The sequence below is a fragment of the Psammomys obesus genome, unplaced genomic scaffold (genome assembly GCF_907164565.1).
Source record: "Psammomys obesus unplaced genomic scaffold, mPsaObe1.curated_primary_1811, whole genome shotgun sequence".
Classification (NCBI taxonomy): Eukaryota; Metazoa; Chordata; class Mammalia; order Rodentia; family Muridae; genus Psammomys; species Psammomys obesus.
The window spans coordinates 3,454,990-3,476,104 of NW_026590503.1; the positions used below are offsets into that span (position 1 = coordinate 3,454,990).

A 21,115-nucleotide genomic window follows, 5' to 3' on the forward strand; every position below is an offset into this window, starting at 1 on the left:
GTGTGTGTGTGTGTGTGTGTGTGTGTGTGTGTGTGTGTGTGTGTGTGGTGTCAGGCCTTTTAAGCCATGGCTGGTTAGCTTATACTTTCCCTGGGTGGAAATCTTCATAGACTCTGGTTTTCACTGACTTCCTGCTTTAGGGTAGTATTTCTCAAAGGAGGGATTTAAAAGTCTGGAGAATCATAGCCTGTTCCTGGTCAGCCTTTCTCTGTCTTGTTTCTCCTTTGGCCTTGAAGAGTTTTAATAGTTTAAGCATCAAGCCCATGTGTGACACTTCTGTTGAAACAGGAATAAGCATGGCTGATAACTGAGTTGTCTTCACAAGGCAACTTCTGGATCAGATTTCTGTGAATCCAAGTTCAGCCACAGGCGCCTGTGGGCAACGGGACTCCATTCTCTGCCACGTCATCTGTGGAGCCAGTGTTCTCAAGTTGTCAGCCCACCTCGTCCATAGCTGACCCCACTCTGTCTTCCCTAAACATTTTCCTCTCACTACTAGCTGGCATTGAGCTTGGTACACAATGCGCCGAAACCACTGTGAAGCACAAACCTTTTGATGCAAGGCAACACTGCAGCAACCTGGAGTGAGTATGTCCTACAGTGAGGTAAGCACAGTGTCTGCGTGAGTCCCTGCTGGAATCTGTCACTAGCTGAGCACTGGAGCTGATGTTCGCTAACTCCCATCCTGACACACCCCTGTGGGTGGCAGTTCTGGGCATTGTCACAGCGGGTCTGCGGAATGCCTCCTCCCACTCCTAGGACAATACTGGGACACTATGAGGTCATTAGGGGTCTATGCCTTCATAGTGCCAGAGGGCTGATGCTGAGGCCTGTGCCATCGGGCATGGTAGGTAAGAAGAACCGTATCAGGAAAAGTGGCTACTGTGGAGGATGCTGGGGGCAGAGGGTATACATATTTTTGGAATATCAAATAATATGGAAGAAATGTGTTTGCTTGACCCAAGTGCCAAAAGCTCTTCTAAATTTAGCCAGAGCCAGGTGGGAAAGGCATAACAGAGGCAGCTCCTTGTTCTCAAGTGAGTATGTGTATATAGGCAGCTCTGGGTGCTGTGCCGAAGCCCTGAGGACCCCAACATCTGTCCTGAAAGAGATTCCTGGAACTGCCATTTTATCTTTTTATTCTTCCACATGCAGCCACCCCTACAGTGTTTGTGAAGTCTATTTATTTTTCTTAACGTATATTGAAACCACTCATGACCACCCATACAGCCTTTATCGGAGAACCTGACTACATAGGAACATGCCCTGAAACACAAGCCTGAGGAGAACGTGAGATGCTGAGGCAAAGCTCAAGTTCTTTCAGGCAAGCAGATCTGTGCTCTCCTCAGACTGGTGGCTTGCTTAGACTCAGCTTCTTGGCTACCTGAACAGTGTCAGGCATGCCTTCCATCTTGTGGAGTGGTCCTAAATCCGATTACAGAGTGATGATCTCAGGGGTGGTTTTGTAGATTTTTTTGGTCTCATCTTGCTTTGCTGGGTCATTTTCTACCCTACTGGTCTTTGGCCAGTAGGGTAGAAATACTGTGGTTTCTGATTTTTTGTGTTTTTGTGGCTTCTCTGTCTCTCTGTGTGTATTTCCTGTGCTTTTTCACTTTTTTTAAAAAAAATTCTGGTTTCTTTTCTTTTTAATTTGCCTGTTTGTTTTCTAAAAAGAGAGAGAAGGAAGCCATGGAGTTGGATCTGGGAGGAGATGGGAGAAGGAAACCACCATCAGAATATTTGGTATGAATTTTTAATTAAAAAGGACCCCCGCAAGAGTCTTCTCTTAAACACAGTCATCTCCCAGATGCCACCATACTTATCCTTGACAAGGAGCCCCATCTTGGGCTGGGTGTGTGCTCAGAGCCCAGCTGCAGTCCATCTTAGCTCAGGGCATCTGTGATGGCACCATATTTGCCATAGCTTCATATTTTAATGAGTCTGTGAAACAACCTAATATCTAAAGTATTTAAAGTGTGGAAACTGCAATTTCGAAGCACTTACTTATTTTGACTTTGGTCCATCATTTCCATTGCCTATTGCATTAAAATATTTTGACTTTTTAATCCATTATTATAAATTTATGCTATTTAAAGAATCTCTGAAATGTGTAATTAAGAACAAAAATAGTTCTTAAAAGCAGACAGAATGCATGAGGGACCAGAAGCTGAACCTTACACAGGCAGGGTTTAATTATAGCTCCTCAGAAGCACCAAAGGAGCCTGAGGAGTTTTCTAGTGTCCCTAGAAACACCCCCTAAGTGTAAAGGAGAAATCAAGGAAGAGAGATCGTGTTCTGCAAGGACACACTGGAGCCTCTTGCATCCCTGTCATTCTTCATATCCGAGGGCAGCTCAGAATCTAGGCTCGTATGGGTATCTGGCCCGGGCCTTCCCCAGGGACCTGCAGGAGGAGCTAGGAAGAGAGTCCTGATGCAGTTTTAGGACACTGCTCAGCATCGGCACATCCTTCTGCATTCAGAGATGAAGCAAAGCTCATTCGAGGGCTCCCAGGGAAGACAGTCCCACCTACAAGTGGGAATCCCTCCAACTCCACACTCTCACAGAACCTTCAGACTCACAGCTGCTTGAGCTGTCCTCATGGCCCTCACCAGGTGATGGTGTCTCAGCTGACCAGCTTCAGAGGGACAGAGGGACGGGGGTGATGCTCCACCTCCATCTTCCCTGGCCTGGGTCAGGACTCAGGATACCCACAAGAGGATTTAGGAACCATCTCTGCAGAGTCAGCACATGAGCAGAGGTGAGCTCACTCCCAGAAGGCCACTGGGCAGCTTCCTAGAGACAGCTGGTTAAGCTGCTCCAGGGAAGTTTGGGACTATCTCAGGAGCCCAGCATGCCCTTCTGTCTTCTGTAAAAACAGGTTCCAGACCTTATTCCAGCTCATGGATAAGAGCTTTTGATCTCTCAGATGGGCTTTTCCCTATCTCCATATCCAGATGAGAATGGGGCTACTCTAAACGCAGCCCTCAGAGCTGTGGCCAGCTGCCCAGAGTTTCGTCTTTTGTGTACAAATTCTGGAATTTGTGGAAGAGTTAGTGGAAGTCCCTTATAGGATTTGGGTCCATAGTTATGGGGGTCCAGTATATAAAAGGGTGAAATGCTAAGCATTCTTTGTCATCAAGGTGACCCTGAGGATGGTGCCACTAACAAACAGCCATCTCAGGGATTTGGCCAATGAGGAGGAAGCAGGGAAGCCTGAGAATTCGGCTTCTAGTCACACGCCCTAGGTGAGGACAGTCCTGCTTCAGGAGTCTCTCTGCACCTGCATCCACAGCAGCTGTCATTGTCTGCATTCTGCAGGCTCGAGAGCCTGACTAGAGGTTAGTGAACCTCCTCCTGAGGTTGGTCTCCCAGGCATGTCAGCAAGCACAGCTCACACACTTGTCCCGTGTGCTCGGCAGCATGTTGTTGTTCTAGGGGGATGGGTACCACCCACGCCTTCACCAATCACCATAGCCACAGGGAACTTGGGATACGCTTGTCACGGAAGCTAACGGCAGTGATTACACACAGCAGAGCAGCAGCCGGCAGCACAGCGTCACCAGCAAGGAAAGAAACCTGTTTCCTTAGGGAGTGGCACCAAGTGACCCGCACAACAGAATCAGGCCATCAGCAGTGTGCAGCACAGGGGACAGAACACCGATTCCCTCTCCCTACCCCTGAACAGGGTTTGGCCTCCTGGGTGGGGTCAAGGGTCAGGTGTGAGCTGTGGTCTATGCAAACGTGGGGAGCTGGTCTCCAGCACTGGTTCTTCTCTCAGCCTTGCCTCTCCCTGCAGGGTGTGGTGGCGGGCCCTCCGCATGGCGTTCTGAGGGTGCTGAGGGCTGGAGTCCCAGCCAGCACCCCAGTCCAGACCTGAGACTCCCTGTGATGCAGCAGAAGAGGGCTGGAGTCCAGTGGCTTCCCCGTCTAGTGGAAATGTCAAAGCGAGTGTGGGGAGCGAGCAGAAGGCTGCAAAGATGCAGGCCAGTAAAGCACAGCATTTCTCTAAGATCGAGCACCTGTCTGTGGACCTGGTGCCATCAAGCCTCAGCGGGGGGAGGGGCGTGGTATCTTGTCTGGCTCACAGCACACGTGCTAGCCACTAACTGCAGCCCAGGAATGCTGCTCTCAACTGGTGGGGCCTTCACAAAGACATGGAGCGAGTTTCATAATCTTTTGGCTTTGAATTATACATCTTAATGAAGAAAGAAAGCAATTAGTCTGGGGAGAGGAGCAAGTGGGTCAGCTCCCAGAGGCAGCATGGCTGCCACCGATGGTGGGAGGGCACTGTGACAGGCAGGAGGCGGCCTGAGGCGGAAAGTGACCACTCTGTGGCTGTGTGGGGGAACCTGGGCCTGGCCATTTACTAATACTCTTAGAGTTCCCCCTGGATTCAGCACCTTCCTGAGCAGCCAGCATGTCTCTATCTACCTGACTATGGGTTTGTAAGGAGCTCAAGTCATCCTTGCAGTGAGAAGATAGCCCAGGCTGAGAAGGAGGAGACAAAGATCTAGCACAGGGATGCACGAGGCTGCTAGACATAGGGCCAGGCCGAGGTGTGGAGCTGAGCATAAGGATGCCCTCATCACCAACAATTACATGCTTACAGAAAGATCTACTCATGGACGTGGTACTCCATCATAGAATGGTTGCGGGGTGCTGTAGCTAGGATTGGAAAGACCCTTGGAAGTTGGCCTGAGTGGCCGGAGATAAGACATTGACTGCTACCAACAGACCCAGACTCTGGAGCTTACAAAATGTCTAGCTTTGGACTCGTGTGCTGTGGGATCAGACTGAGAATATTGAACCTGGTTCTGAGGAACCCAGATGGTCGCAAAACTGTAAACGGGATAAAGAGATCCAGATGGCATGAAGGATGTGTTGCTCAGGGGACCTCAGAAGAGCTAGTCTGTGGCAGATATAACCCACTTTACAGGAGTCTCTCCCATCCAGACATGCTGACAGGTAAGGAAAACCTTCCTTCCTGGGCCTCCAAAATTATGCAGAATCAGCAAATCCTACATGGCACAACATATTCACGAAGTGAGGACCTAGAAGCTGCACTGTTAGAGAAGGGAGGAGACCCAGACAGTGCTGTCTGTTTGCAGGGTCAGGAGGTGGAGCGGGTGTGGCCGCCGGGCACCTACCTTACTCTCATCCTCAGGGTCGTTGTAGCCACACGCGTCTATGAAATCTGGGAATGTCTCCGACCACCCATCACTAGTGCAGTTTTTGCTTATGTTCCCTGGAAAGTAAATTTCAGATGTTTGGTCCTTGAAAACTAGCCTCACAATCAAGGATGACAGGACAAGCTGAAGCCCTACTTGGCAAGTGACTGAGACCACCCAAGTCCTTCCCCAGTTCCCCTGCACAGCTTCCTCCTGGAGACCTGCCTGCCAAGGCCTGGGAGAACTGAGCGGACACACTGCATCGCCAAATGGTAAAATCAGGACAAGCACTGATTACAGCTGCGAGAGCCTCAGAGCAGCTGTTCTGAAGCTGGATGAAGACCCTCAACAGATTCTGATGTCGGGGCCTCAGAGTGCGGGTGGTCAGGCCCCAGGGCTCTGGGCTAGCTCTTGTCAATCCTTTTCCCCTCTACCTTTGGTCTGTGCCTCAGCCTTCAAAACTAATGAAGTAGTGAAGGGGGCTTTCCAATTGGCTATCAGTTGGAGGACCACATGTAATTGAGGTTTAAATAGCAGGAAATACAGCAGTTTTGTGATTTTAAAATCCCACAGTTTATTTCTTAATGACCTCAAATTTATCCAGAAATGAAGCATTCACTCTATTTACAAAGGGTGTGGAAGGTGGCCACACAGAGCAGAAAGCATATGAAGCTCTGGACTGACCTGCTGGGAAAGGGGCGGATGAGGGCATTAGTGATCTGAATGGACCAGGCCAGATTCTTATTCTAGGTACCCAGGAAACACATCCTGGTCCTGTGTGGAGCTTCTGCCCATTGCCCAGGACACTCACGGCACCCACAGTGTCTAGGACATTTAAGTTTCCCAAAGGTCTTCCTTTACACATGTCTTCATTTTCAGAGTGGACTTGAGAGGCAGGTGTGGTCTACATTGCTGCTCTCATTCTACAGGCTGGAGACTAAGGTCCTGGCTGCTGGGTCAGTTTTGAGTCTGAGCAGGTGATAGGCTTTCTGTCAAAGGCCCTGCAATGGCCTCCTGTTAGCTGGTACTGTCTTATTTGGCAGTGCACAAGAGCAGCTCCTGCCAGGCTGGCAGTTCTGAAACTAGCGCTGTTGGGCAGACTCAGCTCCGTACTTTGGAGGACTCTAGGTCCCAGTCCCCTCCCACCTTCCCCAAGGACCTATGGTACCCTCCTCCCACTCAGCCTCACCTGACGCGTCCACATTCAGGGCGGACTACCTCTATGCACTTGTGGCCAAGCCCCTCAGAGAGACGATGGCGACTGGACTGGATGAGAGCCTTTAGAGGTCAGAATACTGAGAATGGCTGAGACCCTCTGCCATGACCATGAATGACCAGTGAGGTAGGTTAGGGGCACAGGTTCCCAGAAGACCAAGTCTCTTCCCTCACTGCTTTTCTCTGTTTCAGTCTGTGCTTAATTCTCTGCTTTAAGCTTCAACATTATCATTCCTCACAGTTTCCCCCTTCTGATCTGCCCAGACAAAACAGTTTCCAGTTCTCAAAGTGCTGCACTTCCCTTGTTCTAGCTGTGTTTAATAAGCGTCCTCCATGTGATGAAAACCTGTGTCCTGAGACGTGTGTAGACAACAGTGTAGGACAGAGGGGATGAGGTGGCTCCAAATTCTCTAACTTCCAGGCAACAGTGAACTAGTCAGCAGGAGCATCTTTTGTGCAGTGACGCATATTTTCTACCTAAGCCTACAAGCTGTGGAGTCTCTCTAGGGCTTACAGTAACCTTCCTTCCCTCTTCCCCCTCCTCTCCATTATCATGCACGCACATTTTCCTTCTTTGCCTCCAGAGAGTGTATCATCCGTCTTTCCCCCACATCTGGCCTGCTTGCCTATCTAGGCTCCAGCGGTTGAGGTACTCCTGCTTCCTTAAAGGAAAACTTGCCCAACACATTTTCTGGTTCTCTTAGGACCGGGGAGAATGGAGCTACAAAAGCAGCACCGCCCAGCTTCTTCCTGTAGAGAAATGGAGCCCCAGATGACCCCCGTGAGCCGGGGAACCCGTGAGAACCCCATACCTGGTCTGCTGTAGAAATTGCTGAACACTTTGGGGCAGGGCACTGTGACAGTCTCCCCAACGTCTGCAGGGCGCCAGCAGGTGATGTTGTCCCAGACACCAGAACAGGCTAGAAGGAGAGGCAGAGAATCAGGTGCAAACCGTGGGCCATGAGAACACACTGCTTAGAATGGTGGCGGGAGAATAAGTGAATTTATATACATGTTCTGAGAGAAGGAAATTGCTTATTAGGTAGCTAACTGCCAAAGCATTTTTTTCTATGAGATTCTCACATGTGCTGTGGAGATGTGAGTAGCTTGAGTGTTCCCTTCTATACCTTTGAAGAAACCAACAGGCCTATGGTTGAAAGTGTGTGAATAGTTCAATGTGGACTGTGTAGTTTTTAAAAGTTTTATGTATTTTTAAATGACAATTGAGAATTGTATATACTGCAAGGTAGACAAGGTGTTTGATATAATGTATATATTGAAGGATAGATGAATTAGTGTACCTACCACCTCAAATGTATGTTATTTGTGGTAATAACATTTAAAATTACTTACCTTAGTATTCTGGTTTACATTAACTGGAGTCACCCCTCTGTGCAACAGGTCACTAGAACATGTTTTTATTGTCCAACTGAAACTTCATGCCATCTAAATAGCACTCCAAATTGGCCTTTGGTAACCTCATTCTCCATTTTGCTCTATGAGACAGACTTAGATCCCACACATGAGCTCTGTGGTGCGTGTCTTCCTGCTCCTGGCTTACTCTACTATGCATGACGTCCTCTGTGCTCATCAGGTTATGGAAAATGGCATGTGCCTCTTTTATAATGCTGAACAAGATTCCATTGTGTTTCTACACCGCATTTTGAAATAAAAGAAAGTCGTTATATTTTTCTTGCTGATCTGCACCTTCAGTGTGGTGAACTGGCTCCTCATGATACTGTGTCTGGGAATACTCAAGGGCAGAGTCAGTAGTCTGGTGGTCTGAGCCTGGTTAGGGCAGGGGTCATCATTCGCATGCCTTTTTGGATACGGGATGTTGAATGACACTGTCTCGGTTAGGGTTTCTATTGCTGTGATGAAACACCATGACCAAAAGCAAGTTGAGGAGGAAAGGGTTTATTTGGCTTACACTCCACACTGCTGTTCCTTACTAAAGGAAGACAGAGACTAAACAGGGCAGGGTTCTGGAGGTAGAAGCTGATGCAGAAGCCACGAAGGGGTACTGCTTCCTGGCTTGCTCAGCCTGCTTTCTTATAGAACTCAGGACCACCAGCACAGAGATGGAACCACACACATGGACTGGTCCTCTCCCATTGGTCACCAATTGAGAAAATGCCTGGATCTCACGGAGACACTTCCTCACCGAGGCTCCTTAATCTCTGATGACTCTAGCTTGTGTCAAGTTGGCACACAAAACCAGCCAGTACAGATACTTTTCTCTGGGCTTGGGCTGGCTTCTGGGTTTGGTGATTTGGTCTTTCTTGTATGGTATTTCCAGATCTCCACTTGGGAGTTCTACTGTCTGGGCATTTGAGGGGCTGCAAAGCTGAAGGTAGCATGTCACTACGTCTTCTCCAATTTCTTAGCTTCATTTACCTCCCCCCACCCCAAAGGGCTTATGTCAGTTTTGCACAGGCCTGAGATTCATCTTAATTTCCTTTGGTCTGTTTTTCTGCTCAGTGAGATTAGAGGCAGGCTCACAAAGTCAACAGGTTACTGTGAGCTCTGTCCATGGGAACTGGGGCTTGTTCGCACATGACAGGCTGCTGTCTCAGGGTATCATTCCCTCTAGAGCGGATTGCTCTGAATTGACCTCACCAGTATGAAGGAACCCAAGGGGGTCATGAGAGCTGTACGGCTGAGAGAGGCCTCTTGGACCTTTCCTCTTCACTTGTGTTCACTTCCTTCACAAGGATGACACTAGCCAGCGTGAGCAGCGCCATTGATAGGACAGCAGCACTGAGAAACAGCTCCGATTGGTTAGGGAACCACATTCAAAAAGCTTAACTTTAAAGCCACAGAAGCAAAAGTTCCTGCAGAAATGAGGCAAGGCAGGCTGGTCCGGACAGCACTCATGGCAAGCACGAGCTGGGAAGCCTCGTCAGTCTCTCGCTACCTTACAGCAAACGTCAGGGCAGAGGACTGAGGGCTCCTCTTTTGCCTAGCCCCTGGGATGGGATTTGTAAATGCCTTCCATTGCTGTGTCCCTGAGTCTTCAGGGGCCACCCTCTGCAGTCACAGCTGTCCATACAAGCAGCCACATGTCCTCCTGAGGATGATGGCCAAAGGCTTCTCCACTGCCTCGTGGTAGTAGCAGCAGCCCTGGATGTTGGTTTCCCGCTTTAAGAGCCTAGTGTGGAGCCTGACAGCCAGCCACAAACATCTCGGGAATCAAGGGGGGGGGGGGGACACGCTGATGCAGCAGACAAAGCGGGACCCTGTACACCTTCCCTCAGTTTCCCCCTGGGCAGTGGTCCCATCTGAGCCTGTGAGTGTTGCCATGTGTGGAGATGAGAAGGACACAGAAGAAGGAGAGTGAAAAGTCATCGCAGCTTAACAATAGGAATTGAAGAGGTGAGGGCCTCAGTTGTGACAGCTCAGCTCAACTGCCTCCTGATGGAGATGCGAGATAAGGTCAAGTTTTTATTAGAGAAAGCGGTTTCTTTCTTTCTTTTTTTTTCTTTTTTTGTTACCTTAGGAGGAACCAGACAAAGTACTTCTTGTACCCTGGCCATTCCTTGCATAGCATTTGCTGTGGCCAGAACTGCCAACTGGCAGGACACAGAAGTAGAGTTCCTCTTGGATTCTATGGATGTGCCAGGCTTCCTTAGGTCATGATCCAAGGAGGAGAGCCAGGAGTGGAGCGGACCCTCTCGAGAGCACCCGAGAAGTCCTTCAGACCCAGCATCAAAGAGACCTCACGTTACCTACTGCAGGGCTGTACAGCGGCGGCCCAGCACTGTCTGCGCAGACGCTCCCTCAGTGACGCTGCCTCGGGGCTACCCGCAGACTGAGCGCTGCAGCGCCCTGCAGGCCATCTTGCAGAGCCAGCGTAACCTTGAAGGACCACATAAGAAAGGTCCCAGACGGCCTTCTCGGCTCAACAAGTGCCAGGATCCAGCTGACATCTTCAGCTCTCCCTTTCTCCCTGCGCAGCGGAGGGAGAGGGACGTGGCGGTCCACAGACACTGCCTAGTAGCTGCCGAAGGAGGCGCAAAGGGAACTCTCAGACCTACTCTAAGCCCCGCTCAGGGATCTGTGCCTTAGGGCCTTTACCCTGGGTCCTCAGTGGGTCCACTCAACACCTTATTCCACAATCTCATACACAGGTACATGGAGAGGTGCCGTATGACTTCTTTTTACAAGGAAGAATATTATTTATTGCCTTCCCATGTACCAAAGTTCTCATATTTTTCATGAATATGATTATTTTCATTAGGAGCAAGATATTCCATAGCCTGAATTTGACAGTTAAATCCCCATTTTCGAGTCCTCAGCATCCATTATATTTATGAAATAATCGATAGGAAATAAAGTAATTAAGTGCAGAACAGAGACGAAAAGAATGCATGGGCTTGCCCTTGAGAAGGAATTGCGGTCCTTTCCCAGCTGAATAATTTTCTGAGAACACTAGTTGATGAATATGTAAAGAATGGTCAGAGTTAGAGAACCAACATGTTTCTCCTATGGACAGTAAATTCAGGCACAAATCACTAACGGATACTAAACAAGATGGTGCTAACTGCTTTCAAGGCCCTGTGGTTAAGACAGCCAGTGACTAACACACCCGCCATCTTCAGGGTTGCTCAGCTGTGCGGGGCATAGTGCTCAGGAGAGCATACCTGCTCTGGAGTCTGTCCTCCTGGTGCTCAGCTGTGCACAGTACACCTGCTTGGGACTCCTCTGTGCAGAGGGCACCCATCCAGGGCAACCCTGGGCGAGGGCGCACCTGCCGTGGGCTCACCTTGAGAGCTCACTTGTGCTCACTGAGGGGCTCTCATGCAGACAGCTGTCCAGGGTCCAGCTGTGTGAGGCACATCCGTGGTAGGAACACCTTCCTGAAGAGCACACGTGTGGTGCACATGTGCAGCCTTCTGCCTTTTCCCTGCTGAGGTGACTGTTGAGCACAAAGGTTTCTGTGATTCTTCTAAATGCTACAATTTTAAAGCAACAGAGTTTCGGAAAAACTAATCATTTTGCCATCAAGCCTACCGATCTTCTATGGCTGTCATCCACTTAAGAGACAGACAGCTGGAAGGAATTGGAAAGTGAAATGGGAAATATAATTTTTACAAGTGTTTTGTCCTCCTCTGAACTATGTCCATTTATTCTGACCTGAATTGTCTCAGGCTTCTGCCTGCTGGCCCCACAAAGACACCACATTGTCTTGATAAAGGGGGCCGCTGGCTTCTCTGCCCTGTGCTCACAAAAAGGAAATACTCAGTGGTCATGTGAAGAAGCCTGGTGAGAGGGTGCCAGGCAGGGTCAGGATGGCTGCTTTCTCACCCAATTGCTTAGACCCAAAGGCCATAGGGTTGGCATATGCTAGCCCGACCTGCAGGCTGTCTCACAGTCTGGAGGTCAAATCAGGACTGTGTGGCATTTTCACCCTCAGTCTACCTGGAGCCTTGCAGGGGCAACTGAGGTTGACCCATAGAAATTCAGGAATGTTTTCATCACCATTTTGCTTTGCTTTGCAGCTCAGAAATCTCAAATAGTGCTGCTTTGGGGCACTTAGCCCCTCCATCTCAGCTGAGCAGGCAGAGCTAATGAATTAACGGGCTGTGGTACAGATGTGAATGTTCTCTAAACAGCTGCTCCGTGAGCTGACAAACTGTTGTGTATTCATTGCTTCAAGTGTAAGCACTCTCTCCTGAGTGAAGGTGAGAGGCCACAAAATGCAGGTTCCCTTTTTAAGTTTCGTGACAATTGAAAGGGTATGCTGTGGAGTCCTCCACCGAGTGGTGCAAGCAGCACACAGTTTCCAGTAAGACTCTTCGTTGCTGCTACCTGAGAACTGTACAGGGGTTCCAGGGGGCCGCCTCCCTCATGCCGCCATAAGTGACCTCAGGAAACACAATGGTTCAGCCAGAAGGCTTTGTTGGAGTGGTCTCTTTTGTCTGTGGTTGGTGCCCTGTCCCAACCTCACGTATGTTCACGTCTCGCCAAACGTCCATAAAGACGTTTACAACCAGGACTTTCTTGCCTTTCTGTTCAATGTACACAAGACTCCAGAGCAAGGGCTGAATCCACACAGGAAGCAGGAAGCCCCTGCGTCTGGATGACACGGCCCCTGGGCTTGTGGGCTTTCTCCATGGACACCTGCGATGCTGGCTGCTCCAGCAGCTCACTGTACCAACGGCTGCTATTTGGAGTGCTTTGGAACCCCAGTTAGTTACTGTGAGGGCAGACAGGGCTTACAGGAGCTCTGTTGAGAGGACTCACCCTTTTCTTTTGTTCTAAGGATGCTTCATTTGTTCTTAAAATACTGCCAGTGAGATCAGAACTCCATCTATGCATTAGCTCATCTAGGTAGGTTGCCAAATGCCGTTTTAGGAAAGCTGCAATTAGGAATAATGACAGTAACTGAACTGGGGGAAGCAGAGCAAAGAAACCTTCTGAGGGAAATACAAAAGCAAAAGCTGCTCAAAACTAATGAATGAAGTATGTTTCAGTGTACGTGAAGCACCGAGGAGAGCATGCTCCTGTCAGGAGACCACTGCTGTGGGTTTAGATTATAACACACTGGGGCTAGAAGACATTAAAAAACGTACTAATGGACAGGCTTAGGGCTCAGGAGCCTAGCCATCTGTGGAGACAGAAGCTAGCCAAGGCACCGCGCCTTCCTGCAGCTTTACATGTGTTGCAGCCATGCTGTTCATATATGTGGAATGATCAGGCTTTCAAAAAAGGTCTGTAAACTTCTGCTTGCCACAGAAGTAACAACATCTCTCAAACGCTTCTTGACAGAGTTCTTCCTGCAAGGAAGGGTAGGTGAGGCTTACCCTGGTGTCTGCTGGGGAGTGAGAAACAGTGGTGGGTCAGGATTGAAGGGCTCCGCGTGTTTGGCGTGCCACGTGGGCACTGTACAGGAACCCGGGAAAATGCTCCTATCCTAAGCAGGTGTCTAGAATTTCACCCTCAGTCTCTAGGGAGGAGTATTAGCTACCACCTCAGGCCTGGAAACACCATTTCCAGGACACTGCTTCTGGACAGCACTGGGGAGTCAGCTCCCATCTGGCTTCTGAAAGCAGCTGCTTTATTCTGGGGTTCAGGTGGGCACAAAAGGCGGGGTAAGGGGTATTCTGCCAAATCCAATAAAACCCCAATATCAGTACATTCCAGCAGGAGTCACCACAATCCACATGGGGAGACCAGATTAGTCACTGCAGAATCTAGTCCTTAAGATGTGAGACTGTTTCCTGCCTGACTCCTGGGCTCGAAGGTGATGCAGTGTAGGCACCTGTCTGGCAAACCGATGAGACTGAACATTTGCCCAGTGCTGACCCCCTGCCTCATTGGGATATTCACAGTGCTTGCGCTGACAGCAAAATTTCCTCCCATATGAAATAATGCAGATGCTATTCTCCAACGTCTACTGTGTCCCAGGGCCTGGCTGTTACCTCAGGAAGTTCAAGGCTGGGCAGAGCAGGGCAGTATTTTGCATAACATCAGATTCTCCCATCTGGAGAATCCATCACCGGCGTGAACAATCCTGCCAGTGGATCTCAAGACAACCTCCCTAACATTCATCATAAGGACTTAGCGACTTCCCACGACCACCCAGTAGATCTCCTAGAGGGGTCTGACTCACATCGAGGCAGGAACTGAGCCAGGCATGGAGACCGAAGTACTGGCTGCTCCAGCCCCTCGTGGAAGATAGTGCCAGGCCATCATTCAGCTGTAGCCAAGACAGAACTGTGCCAGTGTACAACCAGAGGACATTGTCTTGGGGTAGATCCAGTGACCCTGTCCTACCTTCTTGGGAACAGACCCCACCCCTCAACCCCTCAAGCCTAGTTCTGAGACTTAAGTAGTTTTCCTGCCTCTTGCCATGAGGACTGGCATGGCCCCAGGTGACTGGAGTCCTGCGGCTGGAACGTTCTCTTTCCAGCTAACTTTGACCCTTCCTTCTGTACAAGGCAGAATCTGAGCCCTGTCTGTCATGGCCCCTGCTGGACATCCTGCTGGGCATGGCCCCTGCTGGACATCCTGCTGGCTCTCCTCCTGCTCCCTTCAGCAGTGCTCCTGCAGACGCATCCCCACAGAGGGCCGTTTCCCTGAGCTGTGAGCAGCTTTCTTCCGTGGAGCATCCATAGGATGGCACTGCTCATCCCAGACGCCAGGTCTTTCTGTTCCGGTCTCCTTGCAGTTTGGCCTCCAGACCGTAGAAACAGCTTCTGGGAGCTGCTTTTCCCCACCAGTCTCCACAAGAACACTTTTCATTTCTCCCTTGGAATGCTATTTGCTTGTCATGTTTCTTCATTTCCAAGGATGGCCTGACCTTCCTAAAGCATAGCTCATACCAAGACACCGCCTCTCCAAAGCTGTCAGGTAGCTCCGCCCTCAGGCATGTGCGTATCCAGTCTGCTTGCTTTCTTCATCTGTGCCTATGTTGCTAGCCTGCCACTGCCACAACCCCTCTTACTTCCTACATCTGAGATCTGCCTGGCACACGTCACTCATGCCAGTACCTAAGCCCCAGGTAGAAATTCCCTCTCTCCTTCCTTGGAACTCCCAGCACTTTTTGGCACAAGGACACCATGTATGCGTTCCCAGCGTGTTTTAAATTACGGATTAACTGGCGGAGTGTGCCCATGGGGAACAGCACGGCTTCCCCGTGGGCTCGTATCTCATTCTTACCCACTATGTGGCTGCCGTCACACACAGGCCTTCCCAGGGCTGCGTCTGTTTCACAGAGAGCAGGGAGCTCAGGTAACGCAGACCCCGGGCTTATCTGTATCATCTCACGCGCTGTCCCCCAGTGAGTGGGCTCATCTAGAAACACCACAGCTGCTCCCCGAAACCTTACCTTATACCCAGAAAAGACAGAAAGAGGTTCAAGTCAGAGGTATAATGTGGGGAGCAACATGGAAGAGCAAGGCAGATCAGAGAGAACACAGGGTGCTGCCTGGAGCCTCAGAAGCCAACGTGGGTACAGGGAAAGAAAACAGTAACTTTTCCAGGCAGGTGGTGACCTGGCAGAAACCCTCACTGGAGAGCCAGCTTTGGATGAGTACACAGATGAAGACACCAAACAGGGCTTAGAACTTGCGAGTGGACTCAGCATTCAAGTGGTGCTTGAATCTTTGAGCAGACACCGAAGGAGGCAGTGTTTCTTGAAAATGCTGCTCTGTTCCTAACAGAGGATGCGGAACCAGCAGAGGTAGAGGGTCGGAGGCCTACCAAGCCCCCTGTCTGGACTCAGTGTCCTCACCCTGAGGGTCCTGGCGTTTGGTAGCAAGCCCCAGGCCCCTCCGCACTGCCGCCCTGCAGTGCCTGTTCACCATCACGGCCTGGGACGCGCCCTCCCTGGACCTCAGCACCTGGTGGAAATACACACTGCTTTTCCTCCTGCTTCAAGCTTTCCCCTCATGCTCTAGTCCTCTCCACGTAAGAAGGGCTGCACCACACGAGCCCGGTTCTTTACTAGGTCACAAGAAGCTGACTCAGTCTCATGATTAGTGTCTTGCAGTCAAATGCAGGTGAGATATTTCATTCCTAAGAACATTAGGACATCATTTCTAATAGCAAAATATTGTCACCCTCTAAAAGTTCAATGGCTGGAAGGAACCAAAGGAATGTAGCAGATACTATATAAATGTGAAGGAGAATATAGAGCAGACATGGTCTCCAAAACAAAAGAGAGAAAGATCAAGACACAGACCAGGACAAGCACATGCAGAGTTGGCTTTGGAGGGCACCGGGCACTGGCACTGCCAGTCTCTCAGGGCAAGGGAGGGCGGACATGGACATGCTTCTCCCTGTCACACTTTAGCTGCTTTACTCTGTGTGCACAGTCACGAATTCCTAACACTTTTTTCTGATCTAAAAATGTTCATTAATTCCTTGAGCAAAAGCTAGCCCAAATATTTTTAAAGGCATGGTGTACGATTTGGGAGATAAAGCAGGAACAAAATGTGCTCTCTTCCTATCTCTTAAGAACAAGAGGGGAGGAGGCCTAATTGATGGTCAGTGTGACGTGGTCACTGGTGCCTGCACACCACACCTGGATAAGCAGAAGAAAGTGTCTCAGTTTGCTAAGAGTTCTCTGGTGTGAGCTGCTGAGCCCTTTCATGCACGCCTTCTGAGGAGACTCCAGGATTGTTCACTTCTCTTCTGAGACCGTCAGATGCAAACAGCTCTGGGTGACAGACTGCTCCTCTACGAAGTCTGGCAAGGAAGGCACACTCCTTTGGATCCTTAACTGGCTGACAGGATTCTGAGGACCTGATGTGGATACTGGGGATTTCCTAGGGTGGGGCTATGGCCTGGATGCATGGCCTTGTCCCTGAGAGCCGTTTAAGTTGTACAGGGACCCTAGAGAGTATGAAGCTATGAACTGTGGGAGAAGCAGGGGCGCCTGTCTCTGGCCCAACATTTCCCATCTGCTGTTATGATGAACCTGAGGATGGCTACTGTCAGTCAGGCTGCTTGCCAGCAGGGGGCAAGCCTTCACAGTCCTCCAAGGAGTCCACCAGTTTTTGTTTAAAGCAAACCTTCCTTTCCCTGGCTCTAAGCTGACCGGAACCGTCACACTTCCGTTGGCGCACCACCTTGTTTTTCAGGGAGGTAGTTGCCAAGGCATGCCAGTCTAACTTTTGTTCTGCCAGGCCCTGCAGTGGCTGTAGATGTGGGCATGAGGTGATGTGGAGCCACAGGAAGGTTGCTATCCTGACGTCCTGGAGGACGCTCTCAACCACCTGTGACGCAGGCCCCTCACCCACAGACTGCCAAGATTACATTTGTCTGAGCAATGAATCAAAGTTAACTTACAGGACTCCACAGACCTCCACAGCTTTTTGAGTCCTTAATCTTTCCCTAAGAATTGACATTGGTTCTATATGGACCTTTTACATCTTTTCATTTTATTTTCTTGATTCTTCATGTAGTAAAGTGGGAGAGTGCCACATTAGGGCTGTGGAAATTATTTTGACAGCATTGAAGCTGCTTTGTTTCTAATTTCTGAAGTTCTTTTACACGAGTTCCACACTGCTACGGAATATGAGGTCGGCTCTCACAGAGGCCAAGAACTCAACAGTGTCACTTGTGACTTCATGAGGATGTGTCCTATGGCCTTGTCCCACAAGACACGCTCCCTCAGCTCTGGCCCTGCACAGCCTCTGGCTCCCATTGCCCGCAGCATCTTCATCCTGGTAGCCTACTGCTATTTATATTCTTGGCATTGGAGCCCTGCATACTTTAGAGAGCAGACACGGACTGCCTCTTCTGGGAGCTGCACAGTGGCTGCTCTGATGGTCAGCTCTGCTCTCCTGAGGGTGGCTGGCTGGTGACCAAACAGTTCTTGCAAAGTAGAAAGGTGGATGAATCAGACACATTTATTTATTTTTTTTCCTGTAAGCTGATACTGAAAATAGGAGCCCTCAACATACATCCAAGCAGGCAACTGTCCTTGCAAGAAAACCGGTGAGGTCTGTCTGTATGTCAAACTAGGGAGAAATCCCACAGACCCCATCCACCTGGCCATGCCGGTCAAGCACAGAGGAAAGCCGAGCAGTTTTCACAGGCGCCACCTCTGCTTTTCACACAGGTTGCCTTCTGGGAACAACCCAGGAAGCTTGTCTCGGGGTGCTGTCTTTGAGCAAGCCACCCAGCCTAGCAGCTCAGCTATCAGCTCTAATCATCACTGGCCACAGAGGTCTGCCTTGCTCCCATAAAAGTCTTATTTTAATTGTATTATTAAAAAAAAGATTGATTTCTATTTAATGTGCACGAGTGTTTGCCTGCGAGTATGTGTGGGCACTACATATCTGCAGAAGCCTGTGGAGTCTTAACGAGGGCACTGGATCCCTTGGGATCGTGGTTACCAATGTTTGGGTGCTGTGGGTGCTGGGAACCCAGCCAGTGCTGTTAACCACTAAGCCACCTCACCAGACGCAGCTCTAACAGATCTAATCTTTCTCCTCCTCCTTTTCTTCTTCTTGCTATTGTTTTCATTGTTTTTGTTGGAGTTGTGTGTGTGTGAGTGTACCTGTGTATGTGCCTGTGCCTGTGTGTGAGAGCCTTTGCCACCGGATTGTTTTCCTGAACTCTGAATTTTTACAGAGTAGAGCCAGCCTCAGTGGCCACAAGCTGACCTATCTCTCTCATCTGTTGCCCACTGGAGTCAGTTCTTCAGTGACAGCCCTTCACAGGGACACATGTATTGACACTTATTAACTGTGTTTGCATCTATGAACTGAGATCAACTAGACAATGTGGGGGATGTGGTCTTCAGAACTACAGGTGTGCTGTAAAATCACAGGTCTTTAAAAGAAGCCTGGAGCCAGAGCCTTCACTCTCAGATGAGGAAACAGGGATCTGAGGCAGGCAGGCAGGCAGGCAGGCAGGCAGGCAGGCAGGCAGACAGGCAGGCAGGAAGGCAGGCAGGCAGGAAAGCAGGCAGACAGGCAGGAAGGCAGGCAGGCATGCAGGCAGGAAGGCAGGCACGAAGGCAGGCAGGCAGACAGGCAGGCAGGCAGGAAGGCAGGCAGGCAGGAAGGCAGGCAGGCAGGCAGGCAGGCAGACAGGCAGGCAGTCAGGCAGGAAGGCAGGCAGGCAGGCAGGCAGACAGGCAGGCAGGCAGACAGGCAGGGAAAAAGTGGCTATTCACAGCCTTTCTGCCTAGTGTGGTAGCCACTGGCCAGTTTGTGGTTCTGGAGGCTTGAAAAGTGTTCCAAAAGTTAAGTGCTAATAACATTTAAAGTTCACTATGTTATAAAACTTAATGCAAAGAAAGAATAAAGAAACAATAATTTATTGTTTATAAGTCAAAATTATAATTAGATAATTTAGGTTAATATAAAATATCTTATTAAGATTAATCTCACTTGTTTATATTCATTTTTGTATTTTGAAGTTTTTTGAGCCTGGGTTTCTTTGTGCAGCCTTGGCTGTCTTGGACTTTGTAGACCAGGCTGGCTGCGAACTCACAGAGATCCACCTGCCTCTGCCTCTCTGAGCGTTGGCATTATGGGTGTGTGCCAACACACCAGGCTGACGTGTTTTTATTTTTAACTTGTTTTAATGTGCTCACAAGCACATTAATGTTTCACATTAGTGATGTGGCTGTAGCTGCTTTGTTAGGTAACAGGTTCAGAGTGGAGTCTAGGACCCGAGGCCTCTAACAAAACCAGGCTATTGGAACAACATCGCCTAGCTTTCAGTTTTCTTCTTGAAGAGGTTGTACTCATGATCACTGAGCAGAGAGACCCACGACAAAGGTTGTGTTGCTGATGTCTCCTGGGTTGGTACCCAGGGTCCTTTGGGGTTGTGAACATGGAAGAGGCATACATCAAAGGCCTGGTGTTTCAGAAAACTTTTGTTGTACTCAGAGGAAAAACTCAACAAAATCATGGTATTTATAAGAACTATATCTTCAGAAAACTGAAATCCCATTTTCCTGTTTGCTTCTGACAAGTTTTTATCATTCTTAGCTGAACCAACATCAAGGATAGGTGATATTTTAAAGCCAAGAATTCAGATATGTGCTGTTACTCTCTGGGAACCAGAGCTGTCTGTGCAGAACACCACAGAGCCATAGCATTATGTTAGTAACCGGCCTCATCAAGTCACGGGAACTGTTGGTGTTAATAACTGACATTTTCTCTTAAAAGGCTTGGTGAAATACCCACTGTCACCAGGCTACACGAGTTTTGCTTGTGGCCAACCAAAACTGTGCAAGCGGATCTGTCTCTATGGCGCCGGTGACCTCTGAGCCCCCAATTAGGGAGGGAGCTGAGAAGTGTCAACAGCTGGGCTTTCCACCCCAGCCCCGACCTAGTCCCCAAACCCACCTCTGTGCTTTTCTGGCTGGCTGCTTAGAAGCTCTGCACATTTTGTCTCTTCTTCCTGTATTTCCAGATGAAACCGACATTCTGGATGGATGCTGTTCACCTGTCCAAGTTAAAGAAGCAAAGTAACTAAAAATTACACAGCAGGGGTTAAGCAAACATCTGCAGGAAGATCCAGTGTCTCACAGTTACAGCCTTTTCAAGCTGAAATTAATTTTAAAATAGTTATTTTTGTTTTTCTGGTATGGTTATTAGAAAAAAGAAAAACTTCACCATTTATTTTGTGAAACAAACATAAAATTCAGTAGAGTACTTTCTCTGAGCAAAAAAATTAACTGGCACTGTATAGCGTAAGTTGTTATTGCTAACTTAAGAGCAACAGGCCTTTAAAAACGCAAACCTCTCAGGCCGCAAGAGCTCCCGAAATTGTAGTCTGCGGTTTGCTAAAGTAAAGCAGGGCAACTTTTAGCCACTGCGGGCTGTGCATAGATGCTCTGTGCTCACCCTAGAGTGAGAACAGCTTAAGTGAACTTTCACAAGCTTCAAGACACATTCAAACGCTTAGCCCTGTAGGTAACATTATCATTGTGTTTGGTGGTAAGCACCTTGTTTAAAAAAAAAAAAAAGAGAGAGAGACTGGAGGAAGGATAGAACAGGAAGCAGGACAGGAGCCTACCACTGAGGGCCTCTGAAAGACTCTACCCAGCAGTATATCAAAGCAGATGCTGAGACTCATAGCCAAGCTTTGGGCAGAGTGCAGCGAATCTTAGGAAAGAACAGGGAGATAGTAAGACCTGGAGAGGACAGGAACTCTACAAGGAGAGAAATAGAAGCAAAAAAATCTGGACATAGGGGTCTTTTCTGAGACTGATACTCCATCCAAGAACCATTCATGGTCAGATGTAGCCCCTGGCAGC

At 49.2% G+C, this 21,115-nt stretch overlaps 1 protein-coding gene across 2 annotated transcripts in view; it reads right to left on the reverse strand.

Moving 5' to 3' along the window:
- The window catches only part of Vipr2 (vasoactive intestinal peptide receptor 2), a 70,521-nt gene that overhangs the window by 47,324 nt on the left and 2,082 nt on the right, over nt 1-21,115 (reverse strand). For both annotated transcript variants that reach the window (XM_055607573.1, XM_055607574.1), the window contains exons 2-4: nt 20,202-20,301; nt 7,197-7,304; nt 5,149-5,246 (exon numbers count right to left, since the gene is read on the reverse strand). In XM_055607573.1, the coding sequence (XP_055463548.1) occupies nt 5,149-5,246; nt 7,197-7,304; nt 20,202-20,301 (306 nt within the window). The remainder of the gene's footprint in view (nt 1-5,148; nt 5,247-7,196; nt 7,305-20,201; nt 20,302-21,115) is intronic.